The sequence below is a fragment of the Vicugna pacos genome, chromosome 11 (assembly GCF_048564905.1).
Source record: "Vicugna pacos chromosome 11, VicPac4, whole genome shotgun sequence".
Classification (NCBI taxonomy): domain Eukaryota; kingdom Metazoa; phylum Chordata; class Mammalia; order Artiodactyla; family Camelidae; genus Vicugna; species Vicugna pacos.
In genome coordinates this window covers 13,849,213-13,866,193 of record NC_132997.1, presented here as the reverse complement: position 1 = coordinate 13,866,193, position 16,981 = coordinate 13,849,213, and the positions used below count along the sequence as shown (strand labels likewise).

General features: G+C 41.3%; 1 protein-coding gene across 4 annotated transcripts in view; it reads left to right on the top strand.

Moving 5' to 3' along the window:
• The window catches only part of LOC140699647 (trafficking protein particle complex subunit 9-like), a 205,788-nt gene that overhangs the window by 129,447 nt on the left and 59,360 nt on the right, over positions 1-16,981 (top strand). The window contains exons 1-2 of one of the 4 annotated variants that reach the window (XM_072972265.1): positions 7,748-7,851; positions 8,173-8,243. The exons of 2 other annotated variants lie outside the window; for them this stretch is intronic. In XM_072972265.1, the coding sequence (XP_072828366.1) occupies positions 8,196-8,243 (48 nt within the window). In that variant the 5' untranslated portion in view covers positions 7,748-7,851; positions 8,173-8,195. Of the gene's footprint in view, positions 1-4,387; positions 4,578-7,747; positions 7,852-8,172; positions 8,244-16,981 lie in introns of those variants that run through there. One more of the 4 variants, XR_012077893.1, reaches the window with a different exon arrangement.

The window sequence follows — 16,981 nt, the reverse complement described above, 5'->3', positions numbered from 1 at the left end:
AGAAATGCTTTCTTATAATGGTATAAATTTCTTCTGTAGGTTTTTTTAATCTCTAAGATGGAGATGATAATGGTACTTGTTACAGTGAGGAGAAGCTGAATTGATATGAGCAAAGAGTTGTATTTGCTCTTATTAGTACTTTCTATTATTTACATCACTTTCAGTAACTTTTCTTGTGGTCATTATGACTGGAAAAGAATTTGTTTTTTCCAGGGATTCTCTGATTGTACCAAGACAATTATTGAATTCATACTTTGCTTTTTAATTTGAAATCCCACCTGTAAAAAATACTTATGTACACTAGAGTCTCTTTTTGAGCTCATGATTTATTTCTGTCAATCTTACTTTCTTACTCTAGCACTATATCTTACATATTGTAAAAATTTATTTAATATCTGACAGTGCGATTTTTTGATTTGCTTTTCGATCCCTATTTTTCTTTGCTATTATTATGACTTCATTTTTCCTGAAGAATTCTAATATAATTTTTTCAAGTTAAAAAAAGGATAAGTGTTGTCATGAGATTTTTTAGTAATTTTGAATTATCTTTAGGAGAACGTACATCTTTACAAAACTGCTTTCCTCCATACAAAAGGTTGATGTCTCTACTTTCATACTTCTTACTTTACCCCTCAGTACAGTCCTGTACTTCCTCCATATACAACATGGGCATTGTTTTTGAGTTTATCCCAGATTATTGTTGATGTTTTTGTTAATTTTTTAAGTGAGAAATTTTTGCTATTATATTTTTTAACTGTTAAAACTGACACCTAGGAAGGCAGATTCAGTTTGCAAATACTCACTTTGTAACTTCTCATTTAAAATTGTAAGTATTAAGTACTTGTTACAGAATCCTTTCTTTTCTGTTTTTAAAAATTTGTTTCCAAGATTCTCAAAATGGTCATAGCTAAGTAGTATAGGTGGGGAGACAGATGGAGAGAGGTATTGTGGCTCATGTACAAACTGTGAGCACTTTCATGGCTGCCTTTACGTTGGAAAAGCTGCTGAAGAGTCCAGGTTAGACCAGGGGTGGCTTTGTATGCACTTGAAAGCCAGCTTTCCTGCCTGTATGGTGAAGCCTGGTGGGCGTGGCAGGTAGATGATCAAGGTCGAATGGAGGTTATTGGCTGCACAGAGCGCTGTTTCTGAGAACTGGAGACCATCGCCATGGGAAATGCTTGGTGCCAGGAACAATGCAGAGGAGCTGGGGACCCTATGTGTTAAGGATTTTCCAGCCCTAGTAGTGGGAAGATCAGACTCTGCGTTCAGATCTGAGTTTGAATTCATCCTCTTTAGTTTACTTGTCCTCTGACTTTGGTCAAGCTATATACCCTCTTTCACTTCCTGTTTCCTTGTCTCTCAAAGTAGGAGAATTACATCCTGCTGCTAGAGTGTTTGATCAGGTTAAATAATTTGTGTCTATAAGATGTCACGTACAGTCACAATCTCAGTGAGAAAAGGGCTGTTGCCTGTTCTTCTGCAACTCAGTGCTTGACAAGACATGGGGGAAAGCCAGTCCCTAATTTGTGTGTGATGCAAGTAGGAACAAAATTAATGTCTTGCCTTTCCCTAGCAGTACTCTTACAGCTTTGCTTCATTTACTTCTTTCCTCCTTTCCTTTCCCCTTTCCCATCCTCCACCAAAAGAGCCTGAGACTCTCTCAGAATAATAGATTCAAATTAATTTAAAGGTAGGCTCATTCTCACGAAATAATAATAACATAAAAAAAACTGTGCACATCCCAGAATACGTTGTATTTGATTTACACACACACACGTGTGCACGCACACACACACACACACACAATCAGGCTACCTCCCACTTGCAGAGGGAGAAGGACCACTTTTTCTGAGTTTTCACTCACTGAGCGTGAGAACAATGTCTCTTACACAGACGTTCACCAGGCTTCGTGCATGGTGTTTTTAATTGAATTTCGGCTTTGTAGCCATAGATATAGTCTCCTAATAGAAGAGAGAAAGTGGAGACATAGACATTCTGCTGAGATATTGGTGTCATCATATTTTAGTTGTAAAGGACTTAAGACAGCATAGAGTCATAACATTTCATGGGTGAGAATCCATTTTGTTGTCACTTGGACAAGAACCTGGATCTTCTGCCATCTTGTCCACGTGGGTGAAGAGGCAACTGGGCAGGGGATGGCAGGCATCCTTCTTGCTTGAGTTCCATGTTCTTGCTAGTTTTCATTGCTCAGCTGCCTTTAGTTTATGTCCATGAGGCCTCTCATGGGAAGGTCACTCTGTCCTGATAGAATGAGTTTCTTATCAGCAAAAAGCTCTGGAGCCACTCATATTTCCCAGAGTTTTCTGCTGATCTGCTGACACTTTATATAATTGAGACTTAAGAAAATACTGAATATAAAATCCTTATTGTTATTGTTTGCCCTCGAGTTCCATAGGAATGGGGTGCTGTCTCAGGCTGTCTAAAGCTCGATCTGAACAAAGATAGGGTGATAGGTTGTGCTGCTGTACCTCCAAAGTCAAAGGGGATTTCCACCTTAGCTTTTAGAATCAGGCAGATGAGTTCAAATCTTGCCTTTACCAATTATTATCTTTGTGTCTTGGGAGAGAAACTGTACTTTTTTGTGTCCAAATTTGATTATCTGTAAATAAGTTCAGTATTTATTTTAAGGTTTCTGTTTTAGAATTGAATGAGCTAATACTCTCATTTATACCTAAAATAGTGATTGCATGGTTCTATGCTGGTGCCTTGGTAGTTGATTACTAAGGGACTCCGCAGTGAGAATGGGGGTGGGGGACTCCGGGGTAATAGAGTTTATATTCCAGGATATGCTTGTAAAAGACTGGATGTGCAGTGGATTTTTAGTAAATATCTACTCCTTTCCTAATCTGCATTGATTGTGTATATATCTTTCTACTAATATATAAACAATTTTTATTGCAATTTAAATATCTTTGTAGTACTTACAATATGTAGCTTTAAAAAATACGTGAAATAAAATGATTTGACTTTTATTTTCTTTTCAATAAGCATAACAAAACAAAAGAAAAAGAAAAAAATGTTTGAAGGAGTAGAAATAATTTTATTTCTTGGAATCAGTTCCGTATAATAGGTTTTTTGTTCGTGTTGTTAAACAGCATATAAAACTGATAGGTTGTGACATTCTAGAAATGAGGAAACAGTGGAGACATACTACCTCTAATGCAGTCACTTTGTTACCAAGTCCAAACTCGTTCTGCTTGCTGCATGACAGGCCAATAAATCGGGAGATGAGATGTTGGAGTAAGGAATAGTGACTTTATTTGAAAATCTGGCAGACCCAGAAAATGGCATATTGATATCCAGTAGAACTCTCTTCCCCAAAGCAGAATTCAGTCTCCTTTTATACTAAAAAGCGGCGGGGATGTGGCTGGTTGTTGCAAACTTCTTGCTGTACGAATTGTTTCTCCTTGGAATCCTTTGTTCCTGCAGCTGTCCATGTGGGTCAAATTATGGTGCCCCCGTATAACCTCCAAAGAAAAGAAAGGTTATTCTCTATTTTGCAACTTGCCATCTGTACATAAGTGTAGAAGAGCTAATATCCTTAAAGATCAGAGCCCGGAGAATAGGCCCTCCTGGGTATTTCAGGCTAAAGGCAACATTCTTTTACAAAAGGTGCAAAAACATCAAGTCTGAGCCTAGAAAACAAGGTACAGATTTAAAGTCAGACGAACACATCTAACATGGAGTGAAATTTGTTCTTTTCTATTAGAATTAATTTTTCTACCTCATAAATAATTTTAGTAAGAAACATGAGCAATTTTTAAATTTTTGCTTCTTAATAAAGGACTAAAACTACACTTTAGTGAGCAGGGATGCTGTGCGTGCTTTGGGGTCACAGAAAACTCTTGTTGGGGGTGGTCGACCCTGCAACATGTCTGATGCCCCGTGAGTGTTGGTGAGGGTCCCCCTAACCAGGGGCTCTCTTCAGGAACCACCACATGGGCATTGACCTCTGGAGACCTGTTTTTCAGCTGCAGGAAAATTTTTCAGATTTTGTGATGGGAAAATCACTCCAGCTGGGGATAATCAGGGAATAAAGGAAGAGGAAAAGGGCTTGAATTAGAGTAGAAGAGAAGGACAGAAGATCAGGGAGCCTGGGGGCTTGGCAGCGGGGCCTCGGGAGAGAGAGTAGCAGAGATATGGAAGTGACTGGCTACGGAACCAGCTCCTGCACCTTTCCCCGCACCCAAGCCACACAGCTCTTAATTGGGCCCAGGAATCTCTCCTGTCTGGATGTCACTCTGGGCAGAACCTTGAGAATCGAAGGTAAGGGGTGGGCAGCACTCACCTAGGGGGTCACTGAGGACTTTGATCAAGTCCTCATTGACATTCCCAGTCATATGCCTTCACCTGTTCTTTATCTCAGGATCTGAGAAGCAGGAGCAAGGAACACAGGGAGAGATCCAGGAAGATATCTGACTGTGTTAAGAGACGACAATCACAGCGACACTGGGAGCGAAAACACTTGTAGCAAAGTAAAATAAATTCACAACTATTGCATCAGAGCTGCATGTGTGAGAGAGCCTAAGCCTGTCTCAGAGTGCAGGGGACAAGAGGAAAGGAATGGTAAAATTAACACTGATAATTGAAATTTTGTTAAATAGCCTGCTACAGTTAATTCTATCACGTGAATGTATGCAGGTTTATTTCTATGAGCATTTATAGGTTCACACAACCCCACCAGCCCGTCTTGCCCCCATCGGGGATGGGATTTCTCAAGCACAGTGCCCCTCCTGCTTGCGTGGGCCATGCTGCGGGTCCTCGCCTGGGGCCGCACTGCTACAGGACTACTGAGTCCCCGAGGCACGATCTGGGATACATGACAGGAACATCTGTGCTCTTGGCTGAGGGCCTCCGTTTCACCCTGCTGTGTAAGAATGCCGGTGACTCAGTTAGAAGCATGCATCCAAGCCGTCCTTCCGTGTCATCACCATGTAGAAGCGGTGTCTGAATCTTCTGAATTTCTGCAGAATGCGGTTTACAGTCACCTTCAACAAGTGAGTGTGTGTCCTCTTTCAAGTGGAGGAATTACTGCCGTTTTCCTGGAACTTACTCACCACTAGTCCATCTGATTTTTCTGTGCTAGGATTCAGTAAGGCCTGCTAATAACTCTGCAGTCAGATCTAGAAACCCTGATGAAGAGGATTATTTATTTTCTTTCTTTAGATGATAGAACTTTATTTTCAAAATTGTGAGTTTTCTGTTCTTGGAGGAATTTTTTCGGGGGTTGGATAAACAACTTTGCTCTTACCATCTTTGTGACCTGTTGCTATATGCGTCTCACCTGTCTTCTGTCACTTGTGAGGCGTTTCCATTTGTGACCCTGTCCTGGTTGTTCATGTAATAAAACATAAAATCTGTAAAAGTACAGTCCCTTTTACTCCGAAGACATTCCACAAATACTCCTTTAATCTCTGTGTGGTTTTAACAAGACACAATCATCAGAACATATACTTGCAGGTTGCCAGTGCAAAATCCCCAAATCAATTGTCTAGCTCAACATCTAAAATTTTTCTAATCTACGTTGGATTTGTATGGATAAGTGAAGTTGTTTGCTAAGAACTCAAGACCAGGTTTATAATACAGGCTGATTTAGCTCAGCAGGTCCTCCCAAGCTGAAGCTCTGCCAGAGGGCGGGGCCAAGGGGAGAGGGCGGGTCCTGCCCTCCCTGAGCTGACAGTTTCATGGCAAAGACCTTCACCAGGTGAAGGAATTGAAGTTTCTTCTAAGAAAATTGGGTCTGAAGATTCCAAAAAGCGTGGGAGTGACACAATCCCATTTGTCTAATGTAGGGAAGAGTGGCTGTGGGGCCACTTGGGAGACTCGTGAGTCCAGGTGGGCAGTGTTGGTGGCTTCCACTTGAGCGGTAGGACAGTCAGTGGGTAAAAGCGAACAGATTGAAGGCATGTTTTGATGGTTAAAATGAAAGGATCAATGCTGTCTGTGAAGGTAGGATGGAGTAAGGCCCAGGTTTCTGGGTGGATTAATGAGTTAAATAATGGTCCTGCTGTGTTCTGAGGACGGAAAGCTGCAGAGGGAGTTCTGGGGGAAAACTGATGAGTTCAGCTGTGGGTAATGTGAAAAGGTATTAGATGTGTGATCTGGGAGCTCTGGTGAGAGCCAGTAGTGAGTAGGGGGCGGGGAGAGAGACTTTCAAATCATTTTGTCTTCTGAACATACATATAAGATTGAGTAATGACATAACCCCTTTATATTCTGGATTTAAAACCCAGTAACATTTTGCTATATAGGCTGCAGGGGTTCTCAATTTTTTAATAGAAATAAAACAAATTGAAACAAAACAGTGGAGTTAATGAACATCTTAGAGTTCATGTGTGTCCTTGTATGTATTTTGATTTCTCATCTGTTTATAAACATAATCTACAAAAAGTTAACTTGCTTAGCATAACTTTTAAATAGAGGGACGTGACACACTCTGTTGGTGGCTCAAGGTGATTTCTTGGGCAAATTATGTAGCCTCTCTGTGCCTTAGTTGCATCTTCTGTGACTGCCCCCGGGCCCCTCATCACAGCTGATTCCCTAGAATAGATGTTGGGAGGGAGGCTGCTGAAGGGAGTAAGAGGTGGCAACTGCTAGGGACACTGAAGAGAGAGACAAAAACAGATTAAAGCCGAGAAACTGAGTGCTAATACACTCAAAGGAGAAAAATCCCGCAGTGTTTTGAGCCACTTAGCATAAGGGAAACAAAATCACGTGGATCCAAACTCTTGAGCATATGAGTATTGTGGGTGGGAGGGTGTCATCAGAAAAGGGTTGAGAAGAGGCCTTTTGGTTTCCCTTAACGTTTCCAGTAAGGATGGGGCACAGAAGCGAAAACCACCCGCTTCACAGTAGAAAGTGCTGTTTTGTGCAAAACTGACGAAGGTTGGAGACCAGTGATCAGTTGTGCTGGCAAATGAAGAGACTTCTGGATTGGGGCACTTGCTGTGACTTCCAGGTGACCTGCTGGCTGGGGGCTGTGAGGCGGGCAGTAGGTTTGCAGTGTGACCTGGGCATAATCCCTGGCTCTGAGGCCCCTGCAAGTTTCTGCAGCGGCTGCTCTTGCCCTGCGATGGGAGGGCATAAAAGGGCATTGTAGCACACGAGGGCAGGAAGGGGCTGCTTTAAAAGCAGACATGTAGCCTCCTGCAGCTGCAGACCTGCAGGCAGTTTGGTTCATTGTCGTGGAGAGGACTTTGGAGGCCTTAGCGTCGTCTTAAGACTTGTTTTCCCTTGGGGACCAGGTTTGCCTTTGCATATAAATATTGAAGGTTTGGGCTTCTGGCAAAGCTGTTTTCAGAGATGGGTATATACGTAACATATCGTATAAAATAAAATGTTTTTATTTAATATGTGGGACTTTGCAGTTGTTGGGAACAGCTCTTTTGACCTGGTCTCCACGGAGGACACTAGCGGTCGGCAGAGCGTGCGGGAGGGCAGGCAGCCTGCAGTGCTGCTGCGGGGGGTTCTCCCCAGCATGGTGCTCTGCTGAGTTCACTCTTCTCTGAGTTTGGTTGCCAGAGGAGCAGACAGCATAGTAATGAGTTCTGGTGGGATTGTATAATGACAGAAAGAAAGAGGGAGCCGTAGTTCTTCTGGACTACTACACTCTTTTGGTTCCTGATCCAGTGTGTCCCATTACAGAATTGATGAGTTGTGTCTATTCTGGGACTTGATTGAAATAAACGTGCAGCCTGAATGTTAAGAGTTATGTTTTATTTGTCAGGAGGACTCGAGCCAGGATGACCGCCTCTCGGAACACTCTGAGGGACTGCTCCCAAGAGTAGGGGAGAAGCTGGGATTATATAGGAGCTTTACAACAAAGACCAGGTAGTTAGAACAATAAAACATTGCTTGTTATCTAAAGAAAGCCAGGTATCTCAAGTTCAAGAATTTAGTGCTTTTCAATATATGGGAGGAAGCCAACATTTGGGCTCACTGAATATATTCTTTAGACAAGCACCTAGCTATCTAGGGCCAGTAATCTGTCCTTTCTTATTCTGAGTCTGCTCAGAGGGCACCGTTGTGAGTGGCTGCAGGCCTGTTTTCACTGGGGTGCGGCAGCAGTCGCTGATGACTTGTTTTCAGCATTCTTTGTTTAGTGACATGGTTGCAGTATTTTCATTCACATTGTAGTATTTTCGTTCACAGAAAATTATGATATTACCCTGATTATGGATAATCTGGAACCTTGGAAAGGAACCGAGATGGAATTACTGCAGGTAACTTCTACTTTTATAAGCCGTGTGCAAACATGAACACGGAGGAAGCATACAAAAGGATTCGGTGGTGAATGGGAAGGGTTTCTGCATGTTACAGGAGAAGGCAAGGCAGAATTCCTCTTCTTTGTGGGCAGGGACGTGAGTCCATCTTTCCTTTCTGAAGTGCTTTCTGAGAACTGTTTATGGTAATTAAGGAACATAGACAAACGGTGGCACACATTGCATTTAAGAGCTGGCCGGCTTCAAACTTGGGTATTGGACAGGTGGATTTCATAGGCAAGTGTTCAGGTGGATGGGACAGAGATGGAGCCGAGGCCTGGGGCCATATTCACGTTGAAATCGCCATTACCTCACCATAGCGCCTTGGACTAGAATGTAACCACTCTTAACCTTTTGGTGAATCTGTGAAATGGGCATGATAATATTCGTTACTTCCTGGGATTGTTGTAAGTTCTAAAGGGTATTATAGCACACATGAAACACTTAACACACTGGCACTTAGCAGTTTACACTTTGTGCGGCCACCAAGCTTGGCGTGTGTCAGAGCCGTAAAGGCAGTATTTATCTGTTGAGGATGCACTGGTAGCCCCTTGGCTAGGTTGTGAATTTGGTGATTTCCTTTAATACTTGTAACTCTGTGTTCCATGGGCAGTTATTTTCATAGACAGATGAGGAATCTCAGGGTAAAAAAGACTATGTAATTTGCCCAAAGTCAGACCATAATTTTGGGTGCAGGGGCCTCGGTTCAGCATGGGCCCCTGGGCCTTGTGCCTTCTCCGTTCAGCACCAGAGCCAGATGTGGGCTCGGCTGTTTCCCTGCCCAAAATATCCGGCAGGCCGCAAGACACAACTGGCCCCGTGCTGCTTGAGCAAAATCTCCGGAGGAGAGGCAGTTACAAAAGGGATAAACATAAAAACAGACGACAGCAAACTGTGATCAGCCCTGAGAAGGAAAGGAACACGTCTCGCCCTGCAGAGCTGGGAGCTTTCCCGTCGGGCTGCTCTGGGGGCGTTCATCTCAGCTTAACAAACTCTGCTGCTGCACCAAGGCAGGAAGGCAGGGCGCGTGTGGCCAGATAGACAGGGCCTCGTTGATCTTACTCATTCCCCATTAAGCGACAGCTGTCTCGGGCACTTAACTAATAAACAGATGTTGGCCATAATCATCACGCATTTTGACTGGTAGCTTTATTGGCGCCAACTTTGAGAGGAGGTCATTGAAGCTGGGGAGTTTGCTGCATGCCCGTGATTACCATGGAAATATTCCCACTGGTCTTTCAACCTTGACTGGTGTGGCTGTCATGTCCCGGCCCTGTGAATGGCATCGTGTAGCTTCTCCCAAGTGCCACAAATGACTTACATTGATATGCTTAATTCGTAGGAAATGGTATGCGGTAATAAGGGAAAAAAGGCAGTAAGAAATTGTTTGGAAAACTAGAAAAAAACCTATTCTTTCCCGGCTGGGGGAGCGTACCCTGTATCACCCACCCTAATCACTGCCTGTCACCTCCTTCCTGCCGACTCCATGTTCAGAAGCCACTCTGAGCCTTGGGAGAACATTTTGCCTCATGAAACTTTTGACTAGGTCCCGTGACTTCTCTGTCCCTGGTTAACTCTCTCTTCAAAGCCATGTAAATTTTTTGCAGGCTCCTCCACTCAGATGTAAGAATAGCCTCTTTAAACTTCTTGATGCAGCTCCGTAATGAAGATCTTGCGAAGGAAACATAGCCAAAACCTGGGAGTTATGCACATAGTGACTGCAACCTCAGCACTTTGTTAGTTCAGAATCAGAGGGGTGAGTGACTCAGGAAAGGCTTTTTTAAGGTAACAAGGGGAAAGTGAAAGGACGCAGGCTGTGTGAGAAAGAAACATCTCGGTCATAGCCAGCAAGGCACCTGTGTTCAGGATGGGGTGTGGCGAGTGCAGAGTTCTCACTAAGAAAAGAGTGGTGTGATGGGAGCGAGGACAGTTGGGTACTTTATTGGGGAGGAAAAAAAGTGGGCTGTACATTTCCTTGTTGAACAAGAGGATTGTGACATGATGTGCTTGTATTTTGGAGAGAAGGGTTTTGTGGGGACAGGCCTAGGAGTACGCTGTATGGCTGGGGAGTCAGCACAACAGAGAAACACAGAGAACCGGGCAGACTCCAAGACCCATGCTGGGGGAGAGGCTGCCTGCAAGCTGGAGCCCTGGAGGCTGCTTCTGTCCCTTAGCTGGGGTCTCAGACCTCCCTTCACAGACCAGTCCTGTTGATAGAAGAATAAAAAAACGTTGGGCATGAGAAGGGCTGTGTCCCAGGCCTTTGTTGAGTCCCTGGGATGTGCCCCACCAGATTTTGTTCCTTGACTTCATGCAGTAAAGAATTCAAGAGCAAGCCAGTGTTGAGTAAAGGTATATTTATTCAGAGAGATACATTGACAGGCAAGAGAAACTTCACGAGGTGTGGGGGTTTGATGCTCAGATTAGAAGTAGGTACACACTGCACAGACAGAGTGTGGGCCTTCACCAAAGAGGGAAAGAGAGTGGTGACCGCGAGGTGGCGCTGTGTTGCTTGTTTTCTTGGGCTTGGTGGTTTCATATGCTAATAACTAGAAGGACCAGCCTTAGGGCAAGGGGCTGGGATTTCCTGGGAGTTAGCCTTTTCCCACCCTTTGACCTTTTGTGGCTATCATTGGGACTGCCATGTTGCCTGGGGCATGTTATTCACCACGTTACTATTACAATGGGTGTTTACTGAATCTCAAGATCTGCTAGAAGTTAAATCTCTTCATCCTGAGCCTCAAGGCCTTTTGGGGGTTGAATGCTTCACCATTTTGATGTCAATTGCTGTGGCCTTCCTTGAATGGCTGTGCTCTTCCCCCTTCCATCCTGTATCACTGTGATGACACAAAGACAGTAAAGGCTGGGCCCTAACCGTGCTCCTGCATTTAAGGGCGGGAAGTGTGGGGTGGGCTTATGATGACTCTGAGTGGTGAGAAGGATGTTTCAGATTTTCTCACGTGAGACATGGGGATCTGCCAGCAGCCTCCCCAGATTTATCTCACGGGCATTATCCCTTGTGTTGTTATGGAAACAACAGGCCAGCCAAGAAACAAGAATCACACAGAGGGTTGGAGTACTGAGATTTATTACGCTGGCAGGCTCAGAGAGGTTTCTTTTCCAAAGCTCTGAGCACCTCCAAGATGTGCACATGAGGTTTTATAGGATTAATTACAAGTATGGGGCTATTAGCCAATAAGGCTCAAACAACAAAAAGCAAGGAATCAGTACACTGAAGCTTATCAATTTGGAACAGATCCCGTTACTGACAAATGTTGACCTTGGATTTTCGGGTTAGCTTCTTAGCCCAGTAAACTGACACTAAACTTCAGATTTACCAGGTAGCCCAGCAAAACTTACATCACTAAACCGACACTTATCACACTTAGATTTGTGACTTAACTTGTTAGACCAGCTGTGGTTTTCCTTCACAGTGTCACTTATCTTTTCTATTTTTCTTTTTTGCTTTTTTTAAATATTTAATCCAAATTTAATATCAGGGTTCTTTGGGAAAGAAATTTCTCTTTTTCTTTTCTTTGGTGATCTTTTATGGGGGCAGGTAATTAGATGTATTTATGTGTTAGTGGAAGCCCTGGGGCTTGAACCCAGGACCCCGTGCACGCTAAGCACACGCTCTACCACCCGCCCCATCATCTTTTCTTTTTGGTTTAGCTGCCAAGAATCCTACAGCTGAATTTCTAGTCAGCCTTTAACACTTGCTCTGACTTCATGGAATCCATTTTTATGAGTTTATCTCCCCCTGGTTTCATTTAAGTATTGAATCTCCATTTTCTCTTCACTCTCAGGTTTGCCTTTTTGTTGTTAAGGTTGTTAAGCTGTTTTTAAAAGAACTGTTTAAATTCTCTTTAGCAAGAGGCTGAATGTGAATAAATATGTAAACAAACAGCACAATTAAATGCTTTTATACATTCTAAGCTATTTAGTAGTTACTTAAAAACCGAATTGAATATTAAAGTGATAACATTTTAGAAATATTTTTTAATTTTTTAGAAAGATATAGCTGATTTAAAATATGATATTAGTTTCAGGTGTACAATAGATGCTCCATTTATAGTTACTGTAAAACATTGTCTGTATTCCCTGTGTTGTAAGATACATCCCTCTAGCATGTTTACATTTCATGTTGCAGTTTTTATAAGAAAGTTGGGTAACGCAGAGCCTGGGACATGGCTGTGTCTGACCCAGGTTCACGCTCACCCTGCCTGTCAGAGCTCAGGCCTTCACTCCTTTCTGCAGGGGAGAGAGTGGAGGCAGCTCTCATCAGTGCTGGCACCACCCTCTGAGTGGCAGTGACAGCAGTGATTGTGTGTGGAGGTTCAAAGTGTTTTTCCAAGAGCTTTATATGCGTTTCTGAATTTAATAATAAAAGCCCTCCTGTGAGGAAGCGTTTTAAGCTTTTAATGTATAATACATCTTATTTTGATATTGATAGATTTCAAACCACCGGAAAATTTACAGGAGTAGTAAAATAAAAGCTTAGATACAGTTCACCTTAAAGGGCACTATTTGACTTTTTGTGTCTGGCTTTTTAGCATAAAGTTTCAAGGTTCATCGATATTGTAGCCTGAATTAGTACTTTATTCTTTTTGTTTGATAATATCATTTTCCTTTTTTTCGTTTTTGGTCTATTTAAAAATATTTTCATTGAAGTCTAGTCAGTTTATAATTTTGTGTCAGTTTCTTGTGTGCAGCACAACACTTCAGTTAAATAGGAACATACCTGTATTCATTTTCATACTCTTTTTAAACACAAGATACTATAAGATATTAAATATATTCTCCTGTGCTATACAGTATAAACTTGCTGTTTATTTGTTACATACTCAGTATCTGCAAATCTTGAACTCCCAATTTATTCCTTCCCACACCCTCTCCCCTCTGGTAACCATAGTTTGGTATCTATGACTCTGTGTCTGTTTCTGTTACGTAGATAAGTTTATCTTTTTGTTTCTTTCTTTTTTTTTTAGATTCCACATGTGAGCAATCTCATATGGTATTTTCCTTTCTCTTTATAGCTTACTTCACATAGAATGACATTCTCCAGGTCCATTGATGTTGCTACAAATGGCATTATTTTATTATTATTTTATGGCTGAATAGTAGTCTAATGGACAAATATGCTACAACCTTTTTATCCAGTCATCTCTCAGTGGACATTTCGGTTGTTTCCATGTCTTGCTATTGTAAATAGTGCTGCTGTGAACATTGGGGTGTAGGTGTCTTTTTGAATTAGGGTTCCTTCTGGATATATGCCCCAGAGTGGCATTGCTAGTTCATATGGGAGGTCAATTTTTTGTCTTTAGAGGAACATCTATACACTTTTCCACAATGGCTCCACCAAACTGAATTCCCTCCACAGTGTAGGAGTGTTCCCAATTCTCCGCAGCCTCTCCAGTATTTATTGTCAGTGAACTTCTGAATGATGCCTATTCTGACTGGTGAGAGGTGATACTTGATTGCAGTTTTGATTTGCATTTCTCTGATAATGATATTGAACATTTTTTCATGTGGCTACTGGCTATTTGTACGTCTTCATTGGAGAAATGTTTCTTTAGGACTTCTGCCAATTTTTGAATTGATTGTTTGTTTTTTTTCATATTAACTGTAAAAGCTGCTTACATATTCTGGGAATTAAGCCCCTAGCAGTTTCATTTATTGCAAATATTTTCTCCCATTCCATAGGTTGGTTGTCTTTTTGTTTTGCTTACTGTTTCCATAGCTGTGCAAAAGCTTGTAAGTTTAATTAGATCCCTCTTGTATATTTTTGGTTGTTTTTCTATTGCTTGAGTAGACTGATCTAGGAAAACATTGCTGAGATGTATGTCAGATGTTTTGCCTATGGTTGCTTCTAAGAGGTTTATAGTGTCTTGTCTACATGTTTAAGTCTTTAACACATTTTTAATTCTTTTTTGTGTATGCTGTGTGGCAGTAGTCTAGCTTCAATGATTTACATGCAGCTGTTCAGTTTTCCCTACACCATTTGCTGAAGAGGCTGTCTTTACTCCATTGTATGTTGTCACCTCCTTTGTCAAAGTTTCAATGACCAAAAATTTGTGGGCCTATTCTTGGTAATTTTGTTTATCCGTTCTTTGATGGATGGATATTGTTAGTAATTGTTGGCTACTCTGAATGATACTGCTATGAATATTGATGTGAAATTTTTTATGAGAATATGTTTTCATTCTTTTGGCTGTACATTTGGCCCACCATATCTGTAGTTTCCACTACATGGATCCAGATGGCTGATTGTAAAGGGACTCGAACATCCTTGGATTATGGTTTCCAGGGTGTGGGGTTCCTAAAACCAACCACCCAAGGGTATTGAGGGATGACTCTACATATAGGAGTGGAATTGCTGAGCCATATAACTCTAAGCTTTTGAGGAAATACCAGACTTCTCCAAAGAAGCTGCACCATTGTCCCTTTCCCCTGGCTGCATATGAGGTTTCTCTGCCTCCTGAATGACATTTGTTATTGTCCATGTTTTGGCTATAACCATCCTAGTGGGTGTAAAATGAGATCTCATTTTGTTCTTGATTTTGCTAGTGATGCTGAGCATCGTTTCATATGCTTATTGGCCGTTTGTATATCTATTTAAATTCATGGTAAATGTAAAAATTGTGTCTATTTCCTTGTATTGTTCAGTTGAAAGCATTCGTTATATATCCTGGATACTACTCTCTTATTAGATACATGCTTTGCAAAATTTTTCTTCTATTCTGCAAACTGTCTTTTCACTATATTTTTTTTAAACATTAAAACAATTTCTTTACGGGGGAGGTAGATAGATGAAATGATTTATTTTATTTTTCTTGCTAAGCACGCCCTCTCTGACTTGAGATAACAATTTCCCCTGTCATTTCACTTTCTTGATGATGTCCTTTGTAATAAAAAGATTTTAATTTTGATGAAGTCCAGTTTATCTGCTTTTTTCTTCTATCACTTGTGCTCTTGGTTTTGTATCTAGGAAACCAAAGCCTATCCTAGGCCCAAAAAGATTTATACTGTGTCTTCTTTTAGAAAGTTTATAAGTTTAATTTTTACATTTCTGTCTGTGATCTGTTTTGAATTAATTTTATTTGTTATATAAAATATGGGTGTTCAGATTCCAGATTGATTCTTTTGCCTGCAGATACCCAGCTGTCCCTGCACCATTTGTTGAATAGACTATTCTTTCAATGGAGTGTTTTTGGCCCCCAGGTGGAAAACTGTTTGTAAATGAAAGTTTTCCCCGTGGGTTTTTATTGTGTCTCTTAAATTTATTTATCCAAACTTATGCCTGTTTCATACTGACTTAGTGCTATAGAATTTTAGTACACTTTAAAGTGAGTCCTCCAACTTTACTCTTCTTTTTCAAGGTTGTTTTTGCTGTCCTGGGCCCCTTGCACGTCCATATGAATTTTGGGTTCAGTTTTTCAATTTTTGCAATGACGTTAGCTGGAATTTTGATAGGGATTCCACTGAATATATAGATCATTTTGAGGAGTCTTAACATTTTTAAAAATATTGTCAATCATTCCATGAAAATGGAATGTCTTCCATATATGTAGATCTTTTAAAATTTATTTTGGTAATACTTCAAAAAGTTCAATGTACAAATCTTGTAAATTTTTGTTAAATGTATCTCTCACTTTATTCTTAATGCTGTTGTAAATGGAAAGGCTGAGTTTCTTATGGGTGGTACTATATATCAATCTTCTTATTTCTAGAATTCCTTCACAGCAAATACCCTAGGTATATATTTGCTACATAAATCTATCCACAACTATTCCACGCCCCGTGTTATAAGAAACCAAGACCCAAGGTAAGCTACTTGAAAACACCTATGTGGAAGTGAGAAATGAGACCCATGGGTGGGGCTTTGTGCAGATGATACAGAGAGCTTATTCAGAATGGCTTCTTCTTAATTCCTTTTAAACAACCCTTTCAGTGTATTTAGTCAGATACATTAAGATTATGCCCTTTTGATGTGTGGAGTAGCTAAGACTATAATTTTCAAATAAATTCTAGTGAGAGTGTTGTACTTGAAACCTAATTTGCATCAATCTTTGAAGATTTATATTTCAGGAGATTTGACTAAAGAACACCTATCTTTATTCTGTAACGAGGACTAAATGCTCAAGCAACATGTAAGAGTTTGAGCAAACTGCCCCCGCCCTGTAGTGCTGGGTAGCTGCAGCTGTAAATGGAGTCAGCGCTTACCTCTCCCAGTACGCTAGTGCTGATCTTCTCAAAGTGGTTCGTCCAACAGTTTGTCAGTAGTCTTTTGGACAAAGTCATAAAACATTGATTGAAGGTTGCTAGAATGCAATATATTCTTACTAATATTAAGTAAGCACACATTGAGTGCTTACTGTATGATGGAATTGTCCCTCAGCCTCACATGAATATTATTTCTCTTAAAACCTCATATATTTCCTTGTTATTCTCACTTTACAGATAAGGAGACTGAGAATTAGGTCTTCTCTCTTTTGGGGGGAGCTCATTATCAATGATGGGAAGTTGTAAGGAAAAAGATATTGATTCATCATGAGAAAACATTTTTGTGAGAGTCAGCAATGAAGAAGATGAACACTGAAGAATGTGATCATTGTTCGAGTGAGACAAGCCCTGGGTTGTGCGGAGTCAGCATCCCTGTCCTGGACACGGCACGTGTAGAGCTGCGTGGTGGGTGAGGC